The sequence below is a fragment of the Clupea harengus genome, chromosome 16 (assembly GCF_900700415.2).
Source record: "Clupea harengus chromosome 16, Ch_v2.0.2, whole genome shotgun sequence".
Taxonomy (NCBI): Eukaryota; Metazoa; Chordata; class Actinopteri; order Clupeiformes; family Clupeidae; genus Clupea; species Clupea harengus.
The window spans coordinates 13652874-13670914 of record NC_045167.1 but is presented as its reverse complement, the minus strand read 5'-3'; the positions used below and the strand labels follow the sequence as shown (position 1 = coordinate 13670914).

The following is an 18041-nucleotide window of genomic DNA, read 5'->3' as shown; positions in this document are numbered from 1 at the left end:
GGTCAGGATCCATGCAGACAGGAAGATAGCGAAGGAATTGGCCAGGAATTTGGCCAAGACGGTTTTCTCTTGAAATGCTCCTCTCGCAAGAAGAAAATAACGCTGAGGAATTTTGTTATGGGCTGATACATATGTATCTCATACACACCCTTTTCCCAACACTGTGCACCATCTGTTTTATTCTATTACCTTGTGTTGCCAACTTAATAACTTGGAGATATCATACTCACTTTGTATCTTTAAAAGTAAACGTATAAAGCATTTATTAGCTAAATAAATTGAATATATCAGGGAGTCTACAAATCTTCACTTGAAACAGTTTACATCTAAATGCACCTAAGATGGGGGCATTAGTGACAGAGGCATTTTTTTGGTTATTCATACAGGCGGACATACTTTGCTCACATTTGGCTACAACCATCTGCTTCATTTGCAGTGTTTACTCAGGAGGTATGCATTATTTCTCTGATTGGGGGAAGGGGGGCATGATTTACAAATGATAGTCTTGGCGATAAGGCTAAAACTCTTACATCCACAGAGACCATTTGCCTTTCAAGAGCTAAGGCTGATGGACAAGAAGATCCAACATTCTCAGAAAATACAAAGGCTTGATGAATAGGCTTGTGTGACTAAAAATGTATTTTTTCATTTTCCTCCATTTCTTCACGTCTGCCTATGAATGCATGCCAAGCAAAGCAAAGCCCTGAGGATTCCTTCCCAACATGGCAACAGCACAGTAGACTATATATTCCCTGGCAGAGAGATGACATTTCTGAATGCTGGTTCTCACGCAGAGAGAAAGACCATCATCAATCCAGGGAGAGAAAAACACCCTAAATACTGTATATTAGTTCAATATTTCAACAGCATATTTTAACCCGCAACAACAGAACAATGCCAAACACTACAATTACTGATATACCAACAGCTGCCCCTGGATGTAACTGTAATCATAGCACACTAGAAAATCACGTCAAGATTCCCAATTCAAATTAACAACATAATTAACAAAATGTCTGAAATGAGATTTGATTATGTTCAAGAACCTGAAGGTCTCTTTTACGAAGAACTGGCCAGCAGCAGCTCTGGGGCAGCTGATGCTGTTGGGGGCTGCCAGTAGCTACAGCAGGAGCTGCTCCCTGGATCCTGATGACTTCCAGATGAGAGCGGAGAGGCTGGCCAGAGTCACAACTCCACACTCACTCAGAGAAGAGAAGGCGTGTGTGAGCAAATGTGTGTCTGTGTCAAACAGAGAGAGAGAGAGAGAGAGAGAGAGAGAGAGAAACAGAGTGAGAAGGACCAGAAGATTGCGTTGTTGGAGTAAGTCTGTAAATCGGCTGTAATCTTCCCCTGGAGCTTGACACACCGCTGCTGTTCAGCACCTTTGGCCCTCATGAGTGCTTTGTGAGGCTGAACCAGAACCTAGAGTCCAGTGCAAGAGGGAGAGAGAGAGAGAGAGAGGAATGGAGGGGACCAGGCTGGTCAGTGTGGTGCTTGTCAGGTTTCTGGTCATCACTGTCTTTTACTGCAATCTCTACTTGACTGCTGCTTCGCACTGGAGCAAAGGTAAGACACCTGCTGGGCATGATGTTCTGCTAGAACAGATGCACCTGAACACAACCATAGGGTGTGAAACACCAGAAGTTATTCACAGTTATGATGTACACTAATTATTCAGGTTCCAAATCATGATACGTATGTGTCACACAAAACAGTATCGGTTGCAAATTTGTTCTAATAACAAAGAAACGGGTTTGTATACTGTTTGGGAGGGTTCAGGGATGTGGAATAGCTTTGGTTTGGTAAAAAAGACACAGGAATCCTCGACTTCTCCATTAAAATCGATTCTCAGCAGACTTAGTGTTGTTGGAATCAGAGTTCTATGAGACATAATTCTTTGCTATTGATCCGATGAAAAAAGATTTACTCTGAACTGTCTGTTTTACTAATTAGGCGCTATCTTGTCTGCATTTGTGGAGGGCACTTTTGTGTGCTATTGGTAAAACATCTGTGGCTTAGAGATATTATGCCATATTGGTGTCTCAGAGGGCAGTCAAACAGCTTGCTGTATCCCTAAAAGGCTTCGCAGTGAACCTGTGTAAAGTGGTTTGACTTTAGCAGAGGTTGTGGTTGTGGTGTAAATATTACCATCTTGACAAACACTGAGATTCGTGGAAGAAAAACATTTTCAAGTGGATCGAAATGGTGCCAAATACCATAATAGTTTACGGGACAGTAACACGGGACATTTCACCCCTTGGGACATTAGGGGTAGTCCTGTTTAGGCCAAAAACGGCAAGAACCCATTCCTTTAGCAGATGGATTGTCATTTTATCCTGCTTAATGCTGAATAATGTTTTAAGGCCTTTCTGTATGAAGGACACCAGGGGCCTCAATTTGTATGAAGTTGGCAGGCAATGATTTCCCCTCAAAAAGAAAAACAAAACAGCAGCCATCTCCTAACCCACATAAAAATTGGTGGGCCATAGCCTCGTGCTGTAATTAGCTTTAAGATATGTAAAGCTACTTTGGCTAAAGTCTCAAGAAGCTTGCCTCTGGAGGGCTTCCAACACAACATGATATACTTACTTCAGTGATAACTATACTTTGACGCATACCAGTTGGTGAAGTACGACTCTGTTGCAGTGATGAATAGAGGGAGCTGCTGCCTGTTTTGGGTGTGACGCCTGTAAAAATGTGATGGATGGGCATGTCGTCTGTTAATTAAGCCTCAGCCGTCACTCTCAGAGCGGGCGTCTCGAGCGAGCTCCAAAACAGCCTAACATCAAACACCTGCCCGTGCAATCTGCCATGCACAAGGCTGCAAATGAGCATCGTTAAGTTGTTTTGGATACGTGAACTCATGGGCCTGAGAAAACTGCTTGCAGTCTCTCAGGAATGTGATAGGACATGTGGCCTATTTCCCAATCCAGGGCTATTTTAGGTGTTTCCCTAGACCACGCATTCAGATGTTCGCTGCACAGATGGTGCTGCATGTGTTTGATGTAGGCTATGTTTAAGACTAAGATATTAAACACCTCAGTGGCTGCATGACTTAGAGACAAGTTTGAGATGCTATCTCTTCATTTTTGTGTGTATATCATTTACATTGTGTTTAAGTCCTCCCAGTATACTCACAACACACTAGATAGTGCAAGCAAGTAGCAATGGCCATGGAGTGGGGGGGGGGGGGGGGTTATGGGCTAAGGGGTTAAGGCAGGGGTCTTCAACCTTTTTCAGCCCAAGGACCCCTTGGCTGGGAGAGACACTGAGCAGGGACCCCCACCCCCGCAGCCCCAAATTTGGGCCTGATATTCATATCATTTATTTGGAACTAAGTGTCAGTCACACACACACACTCCCCTACACATGTTTGAACAGAATTACAAATCATCTGTGACACAAAACTCGTTTCAATTTATTCTGTTTATTATTGACATTTTTTCTCCCTTACAGTTAGCCATCACTCTGTATTAAATTAGGGAGGGACAAAGAATTGAGTAGCTTGAGAAGCTTAAGTATGGATGAAATATCTCATTCCTATTGAGAGATCTGACGTTTGAGAATTCATCATTCACGTCTTTGGCAACAACATTCTCCCTATGAAGCATGCAGTGCGTCATACATGGCTCTTGCACCGTCTGTGCACATCGCGACACATTTTGGCCAGGGTATATCATGTTCACGGAAAAAATTGTCGATCACTTTGAAAATCTCTGAACTTTTTTTACCTCCAGGCAGCTGCTTACAGAATAGAAATTCCTCCTGCATCTCATTTTCGTCGACAAATCACAAAAAAGCTAAAAGCTGAGCGTCGTTTGACACATCGGTGGATTCATCTAATTGTAGCCTAGTAATGCAAAAAAATCTGCCTTCGGGAGTTTTGCGACTAGTAGTGCCCTCACATCAGCTGGCAATTCATCAATAGGGCGGGCATTGGGATGCTTTTCAGTTTTTTAAGGTACTCATCCTTCCCAAACATTGTTTTGCACATATCACTAGCTGTTGGCAATATTAAACTTTCTGCAATTATGTATGGCTGTTTGGTCTGAGCGACACGTAATGCAACTTGATAAAAGGCTTTTAAAGCTAGCTCGCACACTTTGGCTGATTGTCTCATCAAGGTCTGCTGGCCCTCAAAAGATTTTAAACGGGAAATATTAAATGTTTTTTTTCTTTCAAGTGAGCATTGGTTGTCTTTGAATGTCGTTGCAGCTTTGATTGTTTCATAGTTTCGTTTGATAGCACGGAAGAGCAAACCACGCATAATTCTTCACCATCGGTCTCTTTGTAGGTGAAGGCAAACTTCAGATAATTCTCTGAATATTTACGTATCTTCTCCCGTTTGCGCTTTTCGCTGTTCATGGAAGGGGTGTTGGTATCCTCTGAAGGTAGATCATCTGAACCGCCATCAGGGGTGTCTGACGAGGAGCTTTTGTTCCGAGAAATTACAAAACGATCAATTATTTCAAATTGTATGGTTATGGCAGGTAACGTCTTTTGGCACCAGATAGCTAAATGTAGCTAAAAGTGCATATGTTGCCATTATGATCAAATGATCGCGTGAACACTCATGGGTAGCCTATTTATTATTTTTAAGGAATAGAAAGCAATTTTTACGTTCTGTTTATGTTTATGTAGTCTTTTGGACGTTTTTAATTTTTGGAAGAGGGTAAATGCTTCAGATGAAATAATTTGGCGGACCCCCTGCAGTACCTCCGCGGACCCCCTGGGGGTCGCGGACCCCCGGTTGAAGACCTCTGGGTTAAGGGGTTTGTGTCTGTGTATGTCTCTGTGTGTGTATGTGTGTATGTGTGTATGTGTGTGTGTGTGTGTGGTGTAACTTGCATGCATAATGCAGTTTCTTTAAGCCTTGCCAAAAAAACAGATCTTTAGTATGTATATAGTCTATAGTATAGTATAGCAGGAAGCATGATCGTTAAAAAGGTTAGCCTGAATATTTGTTAGTTAATGAGCTATAAAAATAAACTTGCCGGAGATCAACACTATTGCAGGCTAATATTACTAAATAGAATAGGGCCTCCTTACATTTGCATATTTTTGAATGTTTCATACTGTCCTTGGTACAGCACAGGTTTTTTTTTACCCAATATTGTGTGAATGTTTGCCACTATAAATGGCATAGCCTTCCCTTCATCATGCCCAGTGTTTGCATATATAACCAGTTTCATACTGTAGCCTGTAGGATACTCCAGAAGTTGTATTTTTGAACGTGTCATACCGATAATATGATGTCAGGTCTGTCATTGCTTTTGTCTTACAGAGTGTGGTATGCTACAAAATTATGAGCAATTCACCTGCTGCCAATGTGCCTCCAAAATTTGAACTGCTGTCATGAGGGAGGGGCTGCGCATCACCCTCCTCTCACACGCATCAGACACAGAAGTTGTAGTCTACATTATAGTGATGTAATGTTCACGAACGATCTGATTCTGTTCAATGGCACTTTGGTACGAATGAAGGGAACCTAGACGTGTTTGAGAGCTGTTCTTATTATCATTGCGCCCAAATTTCACTTTTTGCCCTAAAGCCACTCAACTCCTCTTTACGGGAACAGTGAGAACCAGCCAGTCACAAGAGTTGTCGTTGTCGAGTTTGTTTCCTTAAAGAAACATTATGTAACAATTTTACCATAACATAACAGCTTCAATATCATTTTGGTGGTAAACTGACTTGGCATCTCTGACTCTGCCATAGCATGCCTGGTGGGCCTGGTATAGTTCTATGTAACTTTGGGGTACAGGGCGCGAGACCTCTCGCGAGAACTATGTAATGCTTTATGACACCACCTCACGCAACAACAACTAGACCCATGTGCTAACTGTAAGAGGAAGCTAGCGCAGTATTCTCTGTATGGACAACATGGCAGAGGCGAAGAAGAAACAGAGGAAGACGCTGTCGAAGGAAGTGAGGAAGAGAAAAAAAGAGACAGTAACCAAGCCAGAGACCGATAAAGAATCAGTGCTAGTACCACCCGTTGTGTAAGTGCAATGCCGTGGTAGAAATGAAAGATTATACAGCGAAGACTATGTGCTACTATTGGTCTTCCCAGTGTACAGCTTGCAGAGCGAGTAAGTTACAATAGGCAAACGTTCCACGATTCATTTCAACAGGAAAGAAAGGGAGCACAGCACTGATCAGGAGGGACGTGTCGAAGATGGAGTGGTGTCAATAAGTCTTAGGAGCAGAAGCAGTGCCAAAAAATGGGTGGAATAAAGAAAATAAACAAAACGTAACAAGCACAATTCAAATTAAGAAGATAGTGTGTGATCAATCACACACAAAAAAACACAAGAATAGGACAGAGGTGAGTCAAAGGAACAATTATTACAAAACGTACAGAGTCTCACATGAACAGTCTCTGGTGTTTGGCATCAGCAACATCTATTTATCTATTAGTATATAAATATATATTTTCAGAACAAACAGATTTAAGTCATTAAAGGCCAGGAATTTTGTTGTTTATTGTTTTTGTTGAACTGTTCCATAATGGCTTCAAAATGAAGAGGATTTAACCCAGGCTTCATTCCAATTGATGACGTATGTTGTGCTTATTTATTTTAACTATTGTAGGCCTACATTAACCACGTTAATCTCAAATACAAACGCAAGGACTTTGGGAGGTACTGTAGGGATTGTAATCCATCTGTGGAACTTTGTTTGTTTCAAAAAAGGGTACAGCCAGATAAAAGAACAATGGCACTTGAGCATTTTTTTTTACCATTTTGACAGAGTGTTACTGTACATCTCATAACATCCCTGCTCTTCTCCATTTAGTTTAGTAGGAGCCAACTCAAGTCACGCTGTGTTCTTTAAATGAACTTTGCTGGAAGACCCTGGTCCACACTCTGTTCAAATGATGAAGTGTATGTTTGTCCCTTCTTCAAGCAAGCATTCTTGGCATGTCTGTTTGTTTGGGGTTGACTGTGTTTGTGAATTGATTTTTGTGTGTGTGTGTGAATCAGAGGTGCTAGATAATTTGGTGGAATGTACAGAAGACACCATGGAGCCCTTGTATAATTTCACCACTGGAGTTGAGGAAACCCTGATTGCCGTTAAACCATATTTTTCTCTCATTGACATTTCTGATTACACCTGTTTTCCATAAGATTCCAGTGATCTGCAAAGTTCCCTCATCTATCCAACATAGAATTTTATTATTCGAGGGTCCACCTGCACAGGCATACTATAAAGGAGCCGCAGTTGACGTGGTTTAAATCACCTCATACCTCACCATTACTGTTCCCAGGTGTGGCATATGTTCTTCTGTGTGGTGCTTCACGTAAAGGATTTGGGCCTTAGCATGCTTCACTGGCCACATGGTCAGGATGTGACGGGGAGCAGACAACTCATCACAGATGGCCAACCTGCAGCGCACATGCCTGGACACATTGGAATGTTGCCCCCCACACCAACACACACACACACACACACACACACACCCCCTGGAAACCTTTGAAAGTGTGGCCATAATGTCTGGGGGGGGCTCTCTTTCATGGGTCTTTCTGTATAACTACATCCTGTCACTCTCTCAAAAAACAAAACAAGCACAATTCTGCGTTATGATACTTATGCAGATAGTGGTGGTTTCCTATTCTGTACTCCGGCAAGACACCAAACTTGGGGACTGGTTCAATGCGAACTCCTTGACCAATTACAGGTGATTTCACTGGTGTTGCACATCGGGTCATCCAGCCAGCCAGCCAGCCGCATGAATCACCCATACTCCTGGCACCCTGTGGCAGGCGATAATTTAGAGTTAGAAGGGTAGGTGATGAATTTTCAGAACTCCTGTGCATTACATGTTCTTTTCTGCATCTCTCTTCTCCCCCCCTTATTTTTCAGCCCTCTACCCATCTGCATACAGAGTGAAGAGGGGGACGCCAGCTTTCATCAATCCCACCTTCCAAAAGTCTGTGAAAGACATCAACTTGCTCTACGAGGTGAGCCAAGCTTTAGTAGTAAAGAAGTAAAACATGAAAAGAATAACTAAAAACTAGAAAACATTACTAGATATTTAACATTTGTTCTCACAGAATAAAAGCAACATGGAAAAATTAAACCTTTTATGTTTGTTCTATGGAATTGTAAGGATATACACAGATGTATGTTCCCATCAGTACTTAAATATACATATTTATTGTGCTTCGTTCTTGCTTATTAACTAATTCAGATTGACCTCTCTCTCTCCCTCCCTCTCTCTGTTGTTTGAAATGCTCCATTAATGAAACAGTTACACGGGCACATCAAAACATTCCACATTTAGAAGTTCAGCGTTTAAAATGTCACAGGATGCTGCCACAGAGAATAGCCTTGTGGTTCTTAAGAACTTAAAGACCCAACATGCCAGGAAAACTCCATTTTTAGCTTTTGCAAATTTTTGTCAACAGACATCACCCTCTCTCTCCCAGCCTCCAATAGCTTATAAAGCGCTAAATCCCTAACAGGTCCCGCTTTAAGTCCATTGCCACAAGAATGCTTTGTGGTTGATGATGACGTTTTGTGATTTCAACATCTTTTGTGTTTCATATGATTGATGGGTGAGAACATAGAGTTCCTGGGTGATCAAACAGACATAGTAGAACAACAATTGAAGCGTGTTGAAAAAGAGTTCTCCAAAAAAGGTCTCCAAACCTTCTTCATTATTGCCAGTGAATCATCTGTTTTGAGCTAAAGTGTTTTGCACAAGAGGAAGCAGTTAAAAAACATCCTGCTATACAAAACATAGTCACATATTCAAGGACAAGCCTTTAAAGTGCGAAATTAAGAATTTTGGGTGAGCAAACAAGAACAGCTGTCCAGATAAAAAAGATTGTAAAGACATGCCAAGAATTGGAAAAGACATTCTTAAAAAGATTTTTAAAAAGCTGTTATTATAAAAACTTAACTACCTCTACCTGAAACATCAATGTAGATAACATTGTGGTGATTCTTAAATTGTGTTCCTATGTCTGGGTTTGCAAAATATTATCACTACATCATATCATGATGTAGTGTTTCATGTAATAGAATAAATGTATGTCATACATAAATGTATGTCTATTATTATTATTATTATTTTTAAGTCAATGTCAGAGGAATGATCAGCCTTACTAACTCATCTCTTCGTAGATCACGTACTCATTCAATGAGTCATTTATAAAGACTCTCCCTTACTGCCATTTACTCTTCCTACATGCCACCACTGCACTTGCGTCAGGTGGTGTTCCAGCAGAGCATTCTCAGATCACTTCTGTGGCTTCTTCATGACCTACTGTTGCTTGGATTACAATCTCATTTACTTGAATGATGCCTTGGATAAATTCATCTTTTAATTGAATATACATGAATATAAAATCCTTTCTCAGCATTGACCTGCGACACCCCTCTTTAGATCCTGTTGTCCGGTCTTCATCTTGAGGAGGAGGATCTTTTCAGTGAGGTGGATGAAGAGCTAGCTTCTCTGCGCCGTGTCCAGACGCTGGAGGTCATCTGCAAGGACGTGCTTCCCAGGAAGCTGTCAGATATCCGGCGCCTCATCGCTGAGCTGACTCGTCGCGGCGGATCTCTCCGGCGCGAGGACTTTGAACGCACTGTGCTGACCATGGTCTACATGGCGCAAAAGCTTACGCACGCGCCACCGGGCTACCAGAGGCAACTGTGGGCAGAGGCTCTGCTGGAACTACAGCAAGCTGTCAGACAGGACCTCACACTCAGGTGAGGAGGTCTCTGGACAGGAGCTGTGTGGTCAGCAGGCAGCGGTCTGGACAACATGCGAGGGGAGTCCAGTCCATGGGACTGTCTTTAGCACCCAAGAGCCTGGCTGAACTCATGGAATTTTCTCTGAACCTGTGGCAGCAGAATTTCAGCAGGTTAAACAGGCACAGCCACCACAGTTGTACCAAATATCCTATGCCGACTCTAAATACCTAAGTCGCCTTAAAACAAGTGTACTGTGACTAAACATGACTTAATTTCACACGCATAATGTGTTGCCTTAATAAAAATTGTGGTTAAATGATTTTTAAAATAGGTAGGTTTTGTACTGTATCTTTAATATAAAATACTGTGTTACACAGAAGCGGCATTATTGTTTTGCTGAAAAAGGGAAAGCATAATACATATTAATTAGTGAATAAGCACATACAAGGTTAAAAAATTAAATGATTATATTGTGCTAATCATTTGTAATCTGAGTTGGTCTGCATGGTTTTCTATTGTACTCTTTTGCTGACCTCTAGTGGTCATTTTTACTTTTCACTTTTACATTTTACTTTTTTCTTATTAGATTCCAGCCAACATTTACAGCTAAACATAGTGTTAACAGTGTATTTCTGTCAGCTACAGTATGTTTGAAATAGAGGCATTCAACTAGAACTTTTTCAATGTTTTAAGACCAGTTGATCTATTCTTTGTTCTTGGCCTCTTCAACTGTCTATTTAAATCAATTTACAAAGAAGCTTTTGCCAGGGCAATTTCACTCGCTTCTTCCATGAAGCCATGATACATTAATGTTATCAACACAGTGGGGTAACACAGATGAAAGCAATAACTCCCTCCCTCTGCTCCTATTCTTCAGTGTGGTGATCAATGGCCCATCCAGGCCCATTTTAATGGCTTGTATAAAGATATAGCAGCAATAAGATGCTCTCGTCAGCCTTGTGAGATCTATTCCCCTGTTAAAAGACTGATTGGCTGATTACAAGTCAAAACAACAATGCAATGCAACAATAAAATGAAAATAATCTATGTTTTAAAAAGTGAGAAGCTTAAAATAACAATATGCTGAATTAGCGTACTTTTGGTGAACCCCATTATTGATATTAATTACATCTTTCTCTGTGGAAATGTATCATTGAATTGCGGACTTTGACCTTGAAAAATATCCTGAAATTTTCAGCGGATGACACATATTATGGGACATACATAGCCTACTAACAACAATGGAAGGGAACCAGTGGCGTTTCTACATTAGATCCAGATGACGCTGTTGTGCAGATAGCTCAATACATTCGTACTTCGCGGCACAATATATATATATATTTTTTTTTTATGCAAAGTAGCGTGAATATGTATGTGAATAAACGTGACTCGGGAGTAATTTGATTCGGGAGTAATTTGACTTTGGAGTAATTTGATTTGTCTGTTTTTCTGTCTGTGTGCTTGCTCTGTGAAATGCTGCTCTCCGCTGTCCCTCCCTTTCCGGTGGGGCAACGGCCCACGCTGCCCCACCGTTACCATGGAAACACCAATGAGCGTGAACCACACAGGCCAAAGTTAACATTGAGCGGTGGGGCACTTTCAGATGTGCCCCACGAAATCTGCCTGGCAACTAGACTGGAATAATGCGAAAACCGCGAGATCTGTTACCCGTGACTAAGAAAGAAAAAAAACATACAGTCAGATCAATGCCAGTAACGGCACTGCTAGTTAGCTATCGCTAGATTTCGACTATTTTGGAAGTGTTTTTTAATTCATACAATGAATAACGTAGATTATTTGTTGAGGGTGCAATTTAGTACATTGCCGCTGGAAGAAAAATTAGAAATCAAACGTTTAGGACCACACAGACCAGACGACTTGATCCTGCTGCAGCCTGGTCAGAATGATGAATGATGAAGACGGAATGGTATGACAGAAAGACATGGCTAACAGCTAGCACATCAAAACGAGCACTGTTCTGTTTCCCATGCCTTCTTTTTGGAATTGGTACTAATGCAGATTCAGTTTCGGACAACGGATGGATTCAAAGACCTGAAGCATCTGGCAGAAAGAACAGTGAAACACGAAAGCTGTAATCCCCATAATCAATTGCGCCCTGCAATTGGGACTATTAGGGCACGTCAACATCATGGCATAGCTAGATAGTGCATATCAGCGGAACATTTTAGAGCACAACAAACAGACGGAGGAGAATCGTTATGTACTGGGGAGGCTGATATCGTGCAAAAAGCCCTGTGGGAAGTGCGAACTTTGAGACGATGTGCGAGGGCGACACCAGGCTGCAAAGACACTACGATTCTGTGAGTCAAACTTTTTTGGAGCTGATGGATGTATCAATGCAATCTGCAAGAACAAAGTTTCGTTCATTTAGCAGCATGTTTTGTTGCTGTTATTTGTTTCAGTTGTGCCTTTTGCTTCATATTGTATGCCACACGTGTGCCACAAGCTTAATAAATTATGCAAGTTATTTGAGCTATGTGTCTGTCTAATCTTTTTACTTTGTTGCAATCATTTTACTTTAATGCTGTATTATAGGCAACATCTTTGTGTCGCGCTGAAGCATGTGAAATGGATTTGAAATAGGATTTCTGCTCCCTGCTGGCGCTCAAAATGCAGCTCATAGCATATCTTACTGGTCTATATAGGCTTACTGCTTATAATAATCAGCTACCTCTATTTTTGTGACGGTGACATGACGCCATACAAAATTGCCCCACCAGAAATGTCAGGCTAAAATCGCCACTGAAGGGAACCATCAGATAGTTTACACCTTAGGCTTAACGTTAGGTTGCTGGTCTGACAGTGACTCCTCTGTGTTGTAATATCATCTTTTGGCCTGTAGGTGACCGTCATATGATATAAGTGAGAGCAAATATTACAGTGACTAGCCTATAGGAGGGAAATGGCCATACACAAAAAAATAAAAAGATGAAAAAGGGGAATTTCATTGTCTGTTATAAAAAAATATAAATAAATGATACAAGTACAATCACATAATGTCAAATAAGTTTGCATTCCACAATACTTTTGTAAAACACACACGTGTGTTTGTGTAGCTCTGCAGGAAACTACGGTTACATTATTACTTTCAGAGGTAACCTCTTTAAACAGCACTTTAAACAAAGACATTTTTGCTTTGTGCAACTATTATACGCGCAAGATGTCAAACAAACCTGGCAAAACACGACAAACAACCATATCTGCGTCGAAGCCTTCTTCAACGAGTCAGACCACATGCGAAAAACAGATGGCGGAAGAAGGCACCCCAGCTATGCCCTTTGATTTTGAAGGATTTAAATGTGAGCTACGAGAAGACCTAGTTGGTGCAATGAAAAAGGAGGTTCAATCTGTACTCGAAAGCGAACTGCGATTTTTCAAGTTTTGGCTCTAAAATCAGGTTTGGTGGAATTAAAAAACACAACGAACTCAGAACTAGCTGTGCTACGCAGCACGCTAGCTAGCACAGAGCACAGTCTGTCCACCTGTAGTGATGATGTGACTACACTGCAATGCGATGTGAAGCGTTTGACCGAGCTGGCTGATATCCTTCAAAACAAATGTGAAGATTTAGAAGGGAGGTCGCGGAGAAACAATATAAGGATAGTTGGAATACCTGAATCTCCTGGCAGTTGTTCCACTTCAGCGATTTCAGCTTTGCTCAAAGATGCGTTCAACCTGGAAAAAGAGCCCCTGGTCGACAGATCGCACCGATCACTACAGCCAGCCCCACAAGGAGGACAACCAGCCAGGACGGTCATAGTGCGTCTTCACTACTACAAGGACTGCAACGATATCCTGCGCCTAGCAAGAACCAAACAGAGGATGCGGGTTGACGGCATGACCATCTCTGTTTACCCGGATTTCACTGCGAGAGTGGCCAAAGCGCGAGCGGCATTTAACGCCGTTAGACGAATGTTAAAGGATGTGCCAGGAGTTTGGAATTCTTTTCCCGGCCCGGCTCCGCATTACATTCAACAGGACCGAGTCGTTTTTCACGGATCCTGAAGCTGCCCGTGCATATGTTTCCCAGAACATTGTTCACAATCAAGAGGGCTGACTGATAATCACAACCGTCATTCATGGGGACTGTCAAGGTGATATTTTTTTCTTTCTCCTCACTGTTTTGCAATATGTTTGTGTAACGGACTCTAACCAGCCCGCTACAATAATTATAAATAAATGTCTCTTTGTGGTCAAAAGAACATGCAGCGGAGTCGTGGACGCTCTCTGTCATCAGTTTATTACACCTGCAACACAGCAGTAATGGGCGATCACAAACACGAGGGTAACACAATGCTGGTATCCCTTTAACAGACTTCCAAGCAAGGGGCTAACAAATGAAATGTGCGTAGGCTACCATAGGCTAACCACCGTTCCATACATTACAGCCTACCCTCTACAACACTAGTAGTAAAACGCGATCGTATAGTGTATTAAATATTAGTGATAAAAATGCAACCATAGACATAAACATAGTACATGACAGATAAGTGACAGTTTTAAGTATAAATATTCACAACACAGTCAGGCTCAACATACCTGCAACACAGCAGTAATGGGCGATCACAAACACGAGGGTAACACAATGCTGGTATCTACAACAATGAATTAGCCAGTTAGCACCCACTTAATGGCTAGACAATATTTACAACTTGCACGTATTTAACGCCGCTAATTTGCATATTTAACCCAATGCAAATAGCGGAAATGATCTATGACAATCTTATATCACAAAAAAAACACACATCATGGAAAACTTTGAAAAATACACAATACTAATTCATTTTCTTAACGGAGGATTTAAGACACCCAGCTTACCCCTTTAACAGACTTCCAAGCAAGGGAAAGTCTTGAGGTGTGTCACACCAATTATCGCCCCATTAGCAACAACACTGAACCCAGTAGTGGAACCAACAAAAATTATATACATATATACAGAGATTTGGGGAAGTTCATAAAAGGCACGAAACTTCATTTTTTACATTGTTACATTTGATCTTAATGTAAGCTAATTATCTAATAATGACTGCCAAAGCCACAATAGGTTTGTGTGGATTGTCAAGGTGATTTTTTTTCCTTATTCACCGTTTTGCAGTGGGCTATGTTTGTTCTTAATATAAGCTAACTAGATAATAAGGACTGCCAAAGCCACAGTAGTCGTTTGTGAGGATTGTCACATTCTTTTTATTTTATTATTATTATTCTCCTCACTGGTTTGCAATATGTTTGGTTTGGTCATTACAAACTTAGTTATTTGATGATGGCTATATGATTAATGGTTGGTCTAATATGGCAGCTTGCCATTCTTGTTTAAATTTTCGCAACTTCATGTGTTATCAATGTTTAAATTGTGGAACCTACCTCTGTATAGCATTTCTAATTTCCTACAGACTGCATACTAGTTCAGTAGTTAGGCTACCTGTAAAGCCATGTGCTATTACCTCTGTTTAGGGGCTGTTCATGCGATCTCCAGTTTAGGGGGAGGTCGGCATAGGGGTATAGGGTACTTACTTACTTGTTTGTTTGTTGTTTTCTTTTCTGAATGTATGTTTTTTGTCTGCTCACCACTGGGACCTTTTACTACTAAATCACCCAAGTGTTCACCTAAAATACTGAACGACTTCACAAAGTAGCGCCACACGTCTCATCAGCTGGAATATAAAGGGGATGAACCACCCAATTAAACGCACCTGTGTCTTCTCGCACTTAAAATCCTTAGGCCCAGATATAATTTTTTTTACAGGAGACACATCTCTTGGCTACTGAACGTTCTTAATTAGAAAGAGGCTGGGTTGATCAAGTATTCTGCTCTAACTATGAGGCCAGAGCCAGAGGGGTGGCAATTTTGATTAAAAGGGGGACCCCTTTTGTCCCATCTCAAGTTATCTCTGATACAAATGGGCGATACATCATAGTCTCAGGGAAACTGTTTGGCACTCCCATTATCCTAGCCAATGTATACGGTCCAAACTGGGACAATACACAGTTTTTCTCACGCCTTATAGCCAAGTCACCAGATATCAACTCACATCATCTAATATTGGGAGGTGATTTCAACTGCGTTCTTGACCCGGTTTTGGATAGGTCCAGAGCCGGGACCCAAATCAATATTTCCAAGTCTGGGGAGGTACTTCTGTCTTTTCTGAATGATTACAGGCTACAGGACCCTTGGAGAAGCTCTAACCCCACAACCAGACAATATTCCTTTTACTCTCCAGTACACGTCTTACTCAAGAATTGATTATTTTCTTGTTGATGATAGGTCTCTTTATTTTGTCAAACATTCAAAATATCACAGTATCATTATATCAGATCACTGCCCTCTACAGTTAGACCTTCATATGCCTAATAGTAGCACAAAGCACAGAACGTGGCGCTTTGACCCGCTGCTATTGGCTGATTTGCTATTGGGATTTCACTAATTTCATTAGTAGTCAAATAGACTACTTTTTGAGACCAATACAACTCCAGGTATGTCATATAGCATCATTTGGGAGGCATTAAAAGCGTATATAAGAGGTCAAATCATCTCCTACTCAGCCAAATTGCAATCAATGCGTAAATTGCAACTTACTGATTTATCTAAACAGATAAAAGATCTAGACTGTAGAGCTGCTTCTGATCCTGACTCCAATCTGCACAAAGAGCGTCTGCTACTGCAATCAGAGTATGACTGCTTATCCATTAGAGACACAGAACAACTTCTTTATAAATCAAAGCAAACGCATTACGAACACAGTGATAAAGCAGGCAGACTCCTTGCTCATCAACTACGTCAGAAAACAGCTAAGACAGCTATCCCTGAAATTCGTATTGCACCAGATAAAACCACCACCCATCCACAGACTATTAATGACCAATTCAGACATTATTATGCAGATATTTATACATCAGAGGCTAATGCTAATACTGGGGAGATCCAGGAGTTCCTGGATAAACTTGACATTCCACAGATAAGCCAAGAGGCGCAAACATTTATTGATGCCCCTATAACATGCCAGGAAATCACACAAGCCATCAGCTCATTGCAAAGCGCTAGGGCAGCAGGTCCTGATGGGATTTCAATTGAGATCTACAAAGCTTTTTCTAACAAACTGGCACCTATATTGGGTTTTCGATACACAGACATTTTATCCACAAAGAGAATGCCAGAAACAATGAATCGGGCTGTAATAACAGTATAAAATAGGGGGATGTTGAGTTGACTGAAACCCAAAGAGGACTGTATTGCTGGTGTACTTGAAATAGGTGACAATCGCCACAGGTCTGTCCGGTTAGAACAAGAACGGATGTCAAGTCCCAATGATGATGAAAACACTGATGTTTATTGAAAACACACACTCAAGCCTTGAATTGAATGATAATGGACTGTGAATATGATTATCCGTGTAAAGGACTCATATCCACACTTGAATCCGTGAATGACAGTGAACTGACTGATAGAATCCGTGGTTTCTATGGAAATAATATATAACAAATATATACAAATATTAACAAGTATATAAACAACAAGAATGAATATAGTATAGCCTACATGATGAATATTACGGCTATAAATGCGGATATGTCCCTTTAATACCGTGCCGCGTAATGGTGGACATTCCAGTATCTCCGTTACCAACGGTAAATCTTTAAAGTAGCATAAATGAGATCTGACAGTGAATGCTTCCTACACAAATAAACGTACATATATGATCTACACTGACACGAAACAGACTTGCTACTAAACACACATATGACAACAGAACACTCACAATCTTATCGACGCACGGCAATGATGAAAGTGAATGTCTCTGATAATGATGTTGAACAGTCCACCGAACTCCTTGATGATGACTTTCTCCAGCTTCTTCTGACCCACAACTGGCCAGTGGTGGCCCAAGCTTATATAGGCCAGAGGGGGGGATGAGAGGGCATGTTCAGACCTGCTTTGGAAACCCAGCATGGGGTGACCATCTGGCCAGTGAATTTCCACTGTGCACGAGCCCCACGGACTCCTGGGATCAACTGATAGGCTGACCTCTGCCTGGACCCCAGGTCCCGTGAGTGGCCTGCACAGCGGGGGTGCACAGCTGGAGGCAACTGGTGAGACAGCCCTTTTTAACAAACAGTCTTATTAAAAAAGGGCAAGGACCCCCTAGAATGTAGTGGATACCGTCCAATAAGCCTTCTTTGCTATGACTACAAAATTCTTACAAAAATACTAGCACGTCGACTGGAAACTGTCATCGCTGATCTGATTTCCTCTGATCAAACGGTTTTCATACCTGGTAGGCAATCCTTTTTCAATGTGCGGCGTCTTCTCAGCATACTTCACT

General features: G+C 41.4%; 1 protein-coding gene and 1 long non-coding RNA gene across 2 annotated transcripts; one reads left to right on the top strand and one right to left on the bottom strand.

The window, feature by feature from the left end:
• The first annotated feature begins 1220 nt into the window (after positions 1-1220).
• LOC105896723 (protein FAM180A) lies at positions 1221-11032 on the top strand. Its single transcript, XM_012823522.2, has 3 exons — positions 1221-1566; positions 7867-7964; positions 9395-11032. The coding sequence occupies exons 1-3, from the start codon at positions 1464-1466 to the stop codon at positions 9719-9721; spliced, it is 528 nt and encodes a 175-aa protein (XP_012678976.1). The 5' UTR covers positions 1221-1463; the 3' UTR covers positions 9722-11032.
• A 5994-nt stretch (positions 11033-17026) lies between these two features.
• On the bottom strand, positions 17027-17671 carry LOC122133599. The gene is made up of 2 exons (XR_006152893.1): positions 17478-17671; positions 17027-17178 (listed from the first exon to the last, which is right to left on the bottom strand). It is a non-coding gene; the product is annotated as an uncharacterized LOC122133599 (long non-coding RNA).
• Positions 17672-18041: the final 370 nt, after the last annotated feature.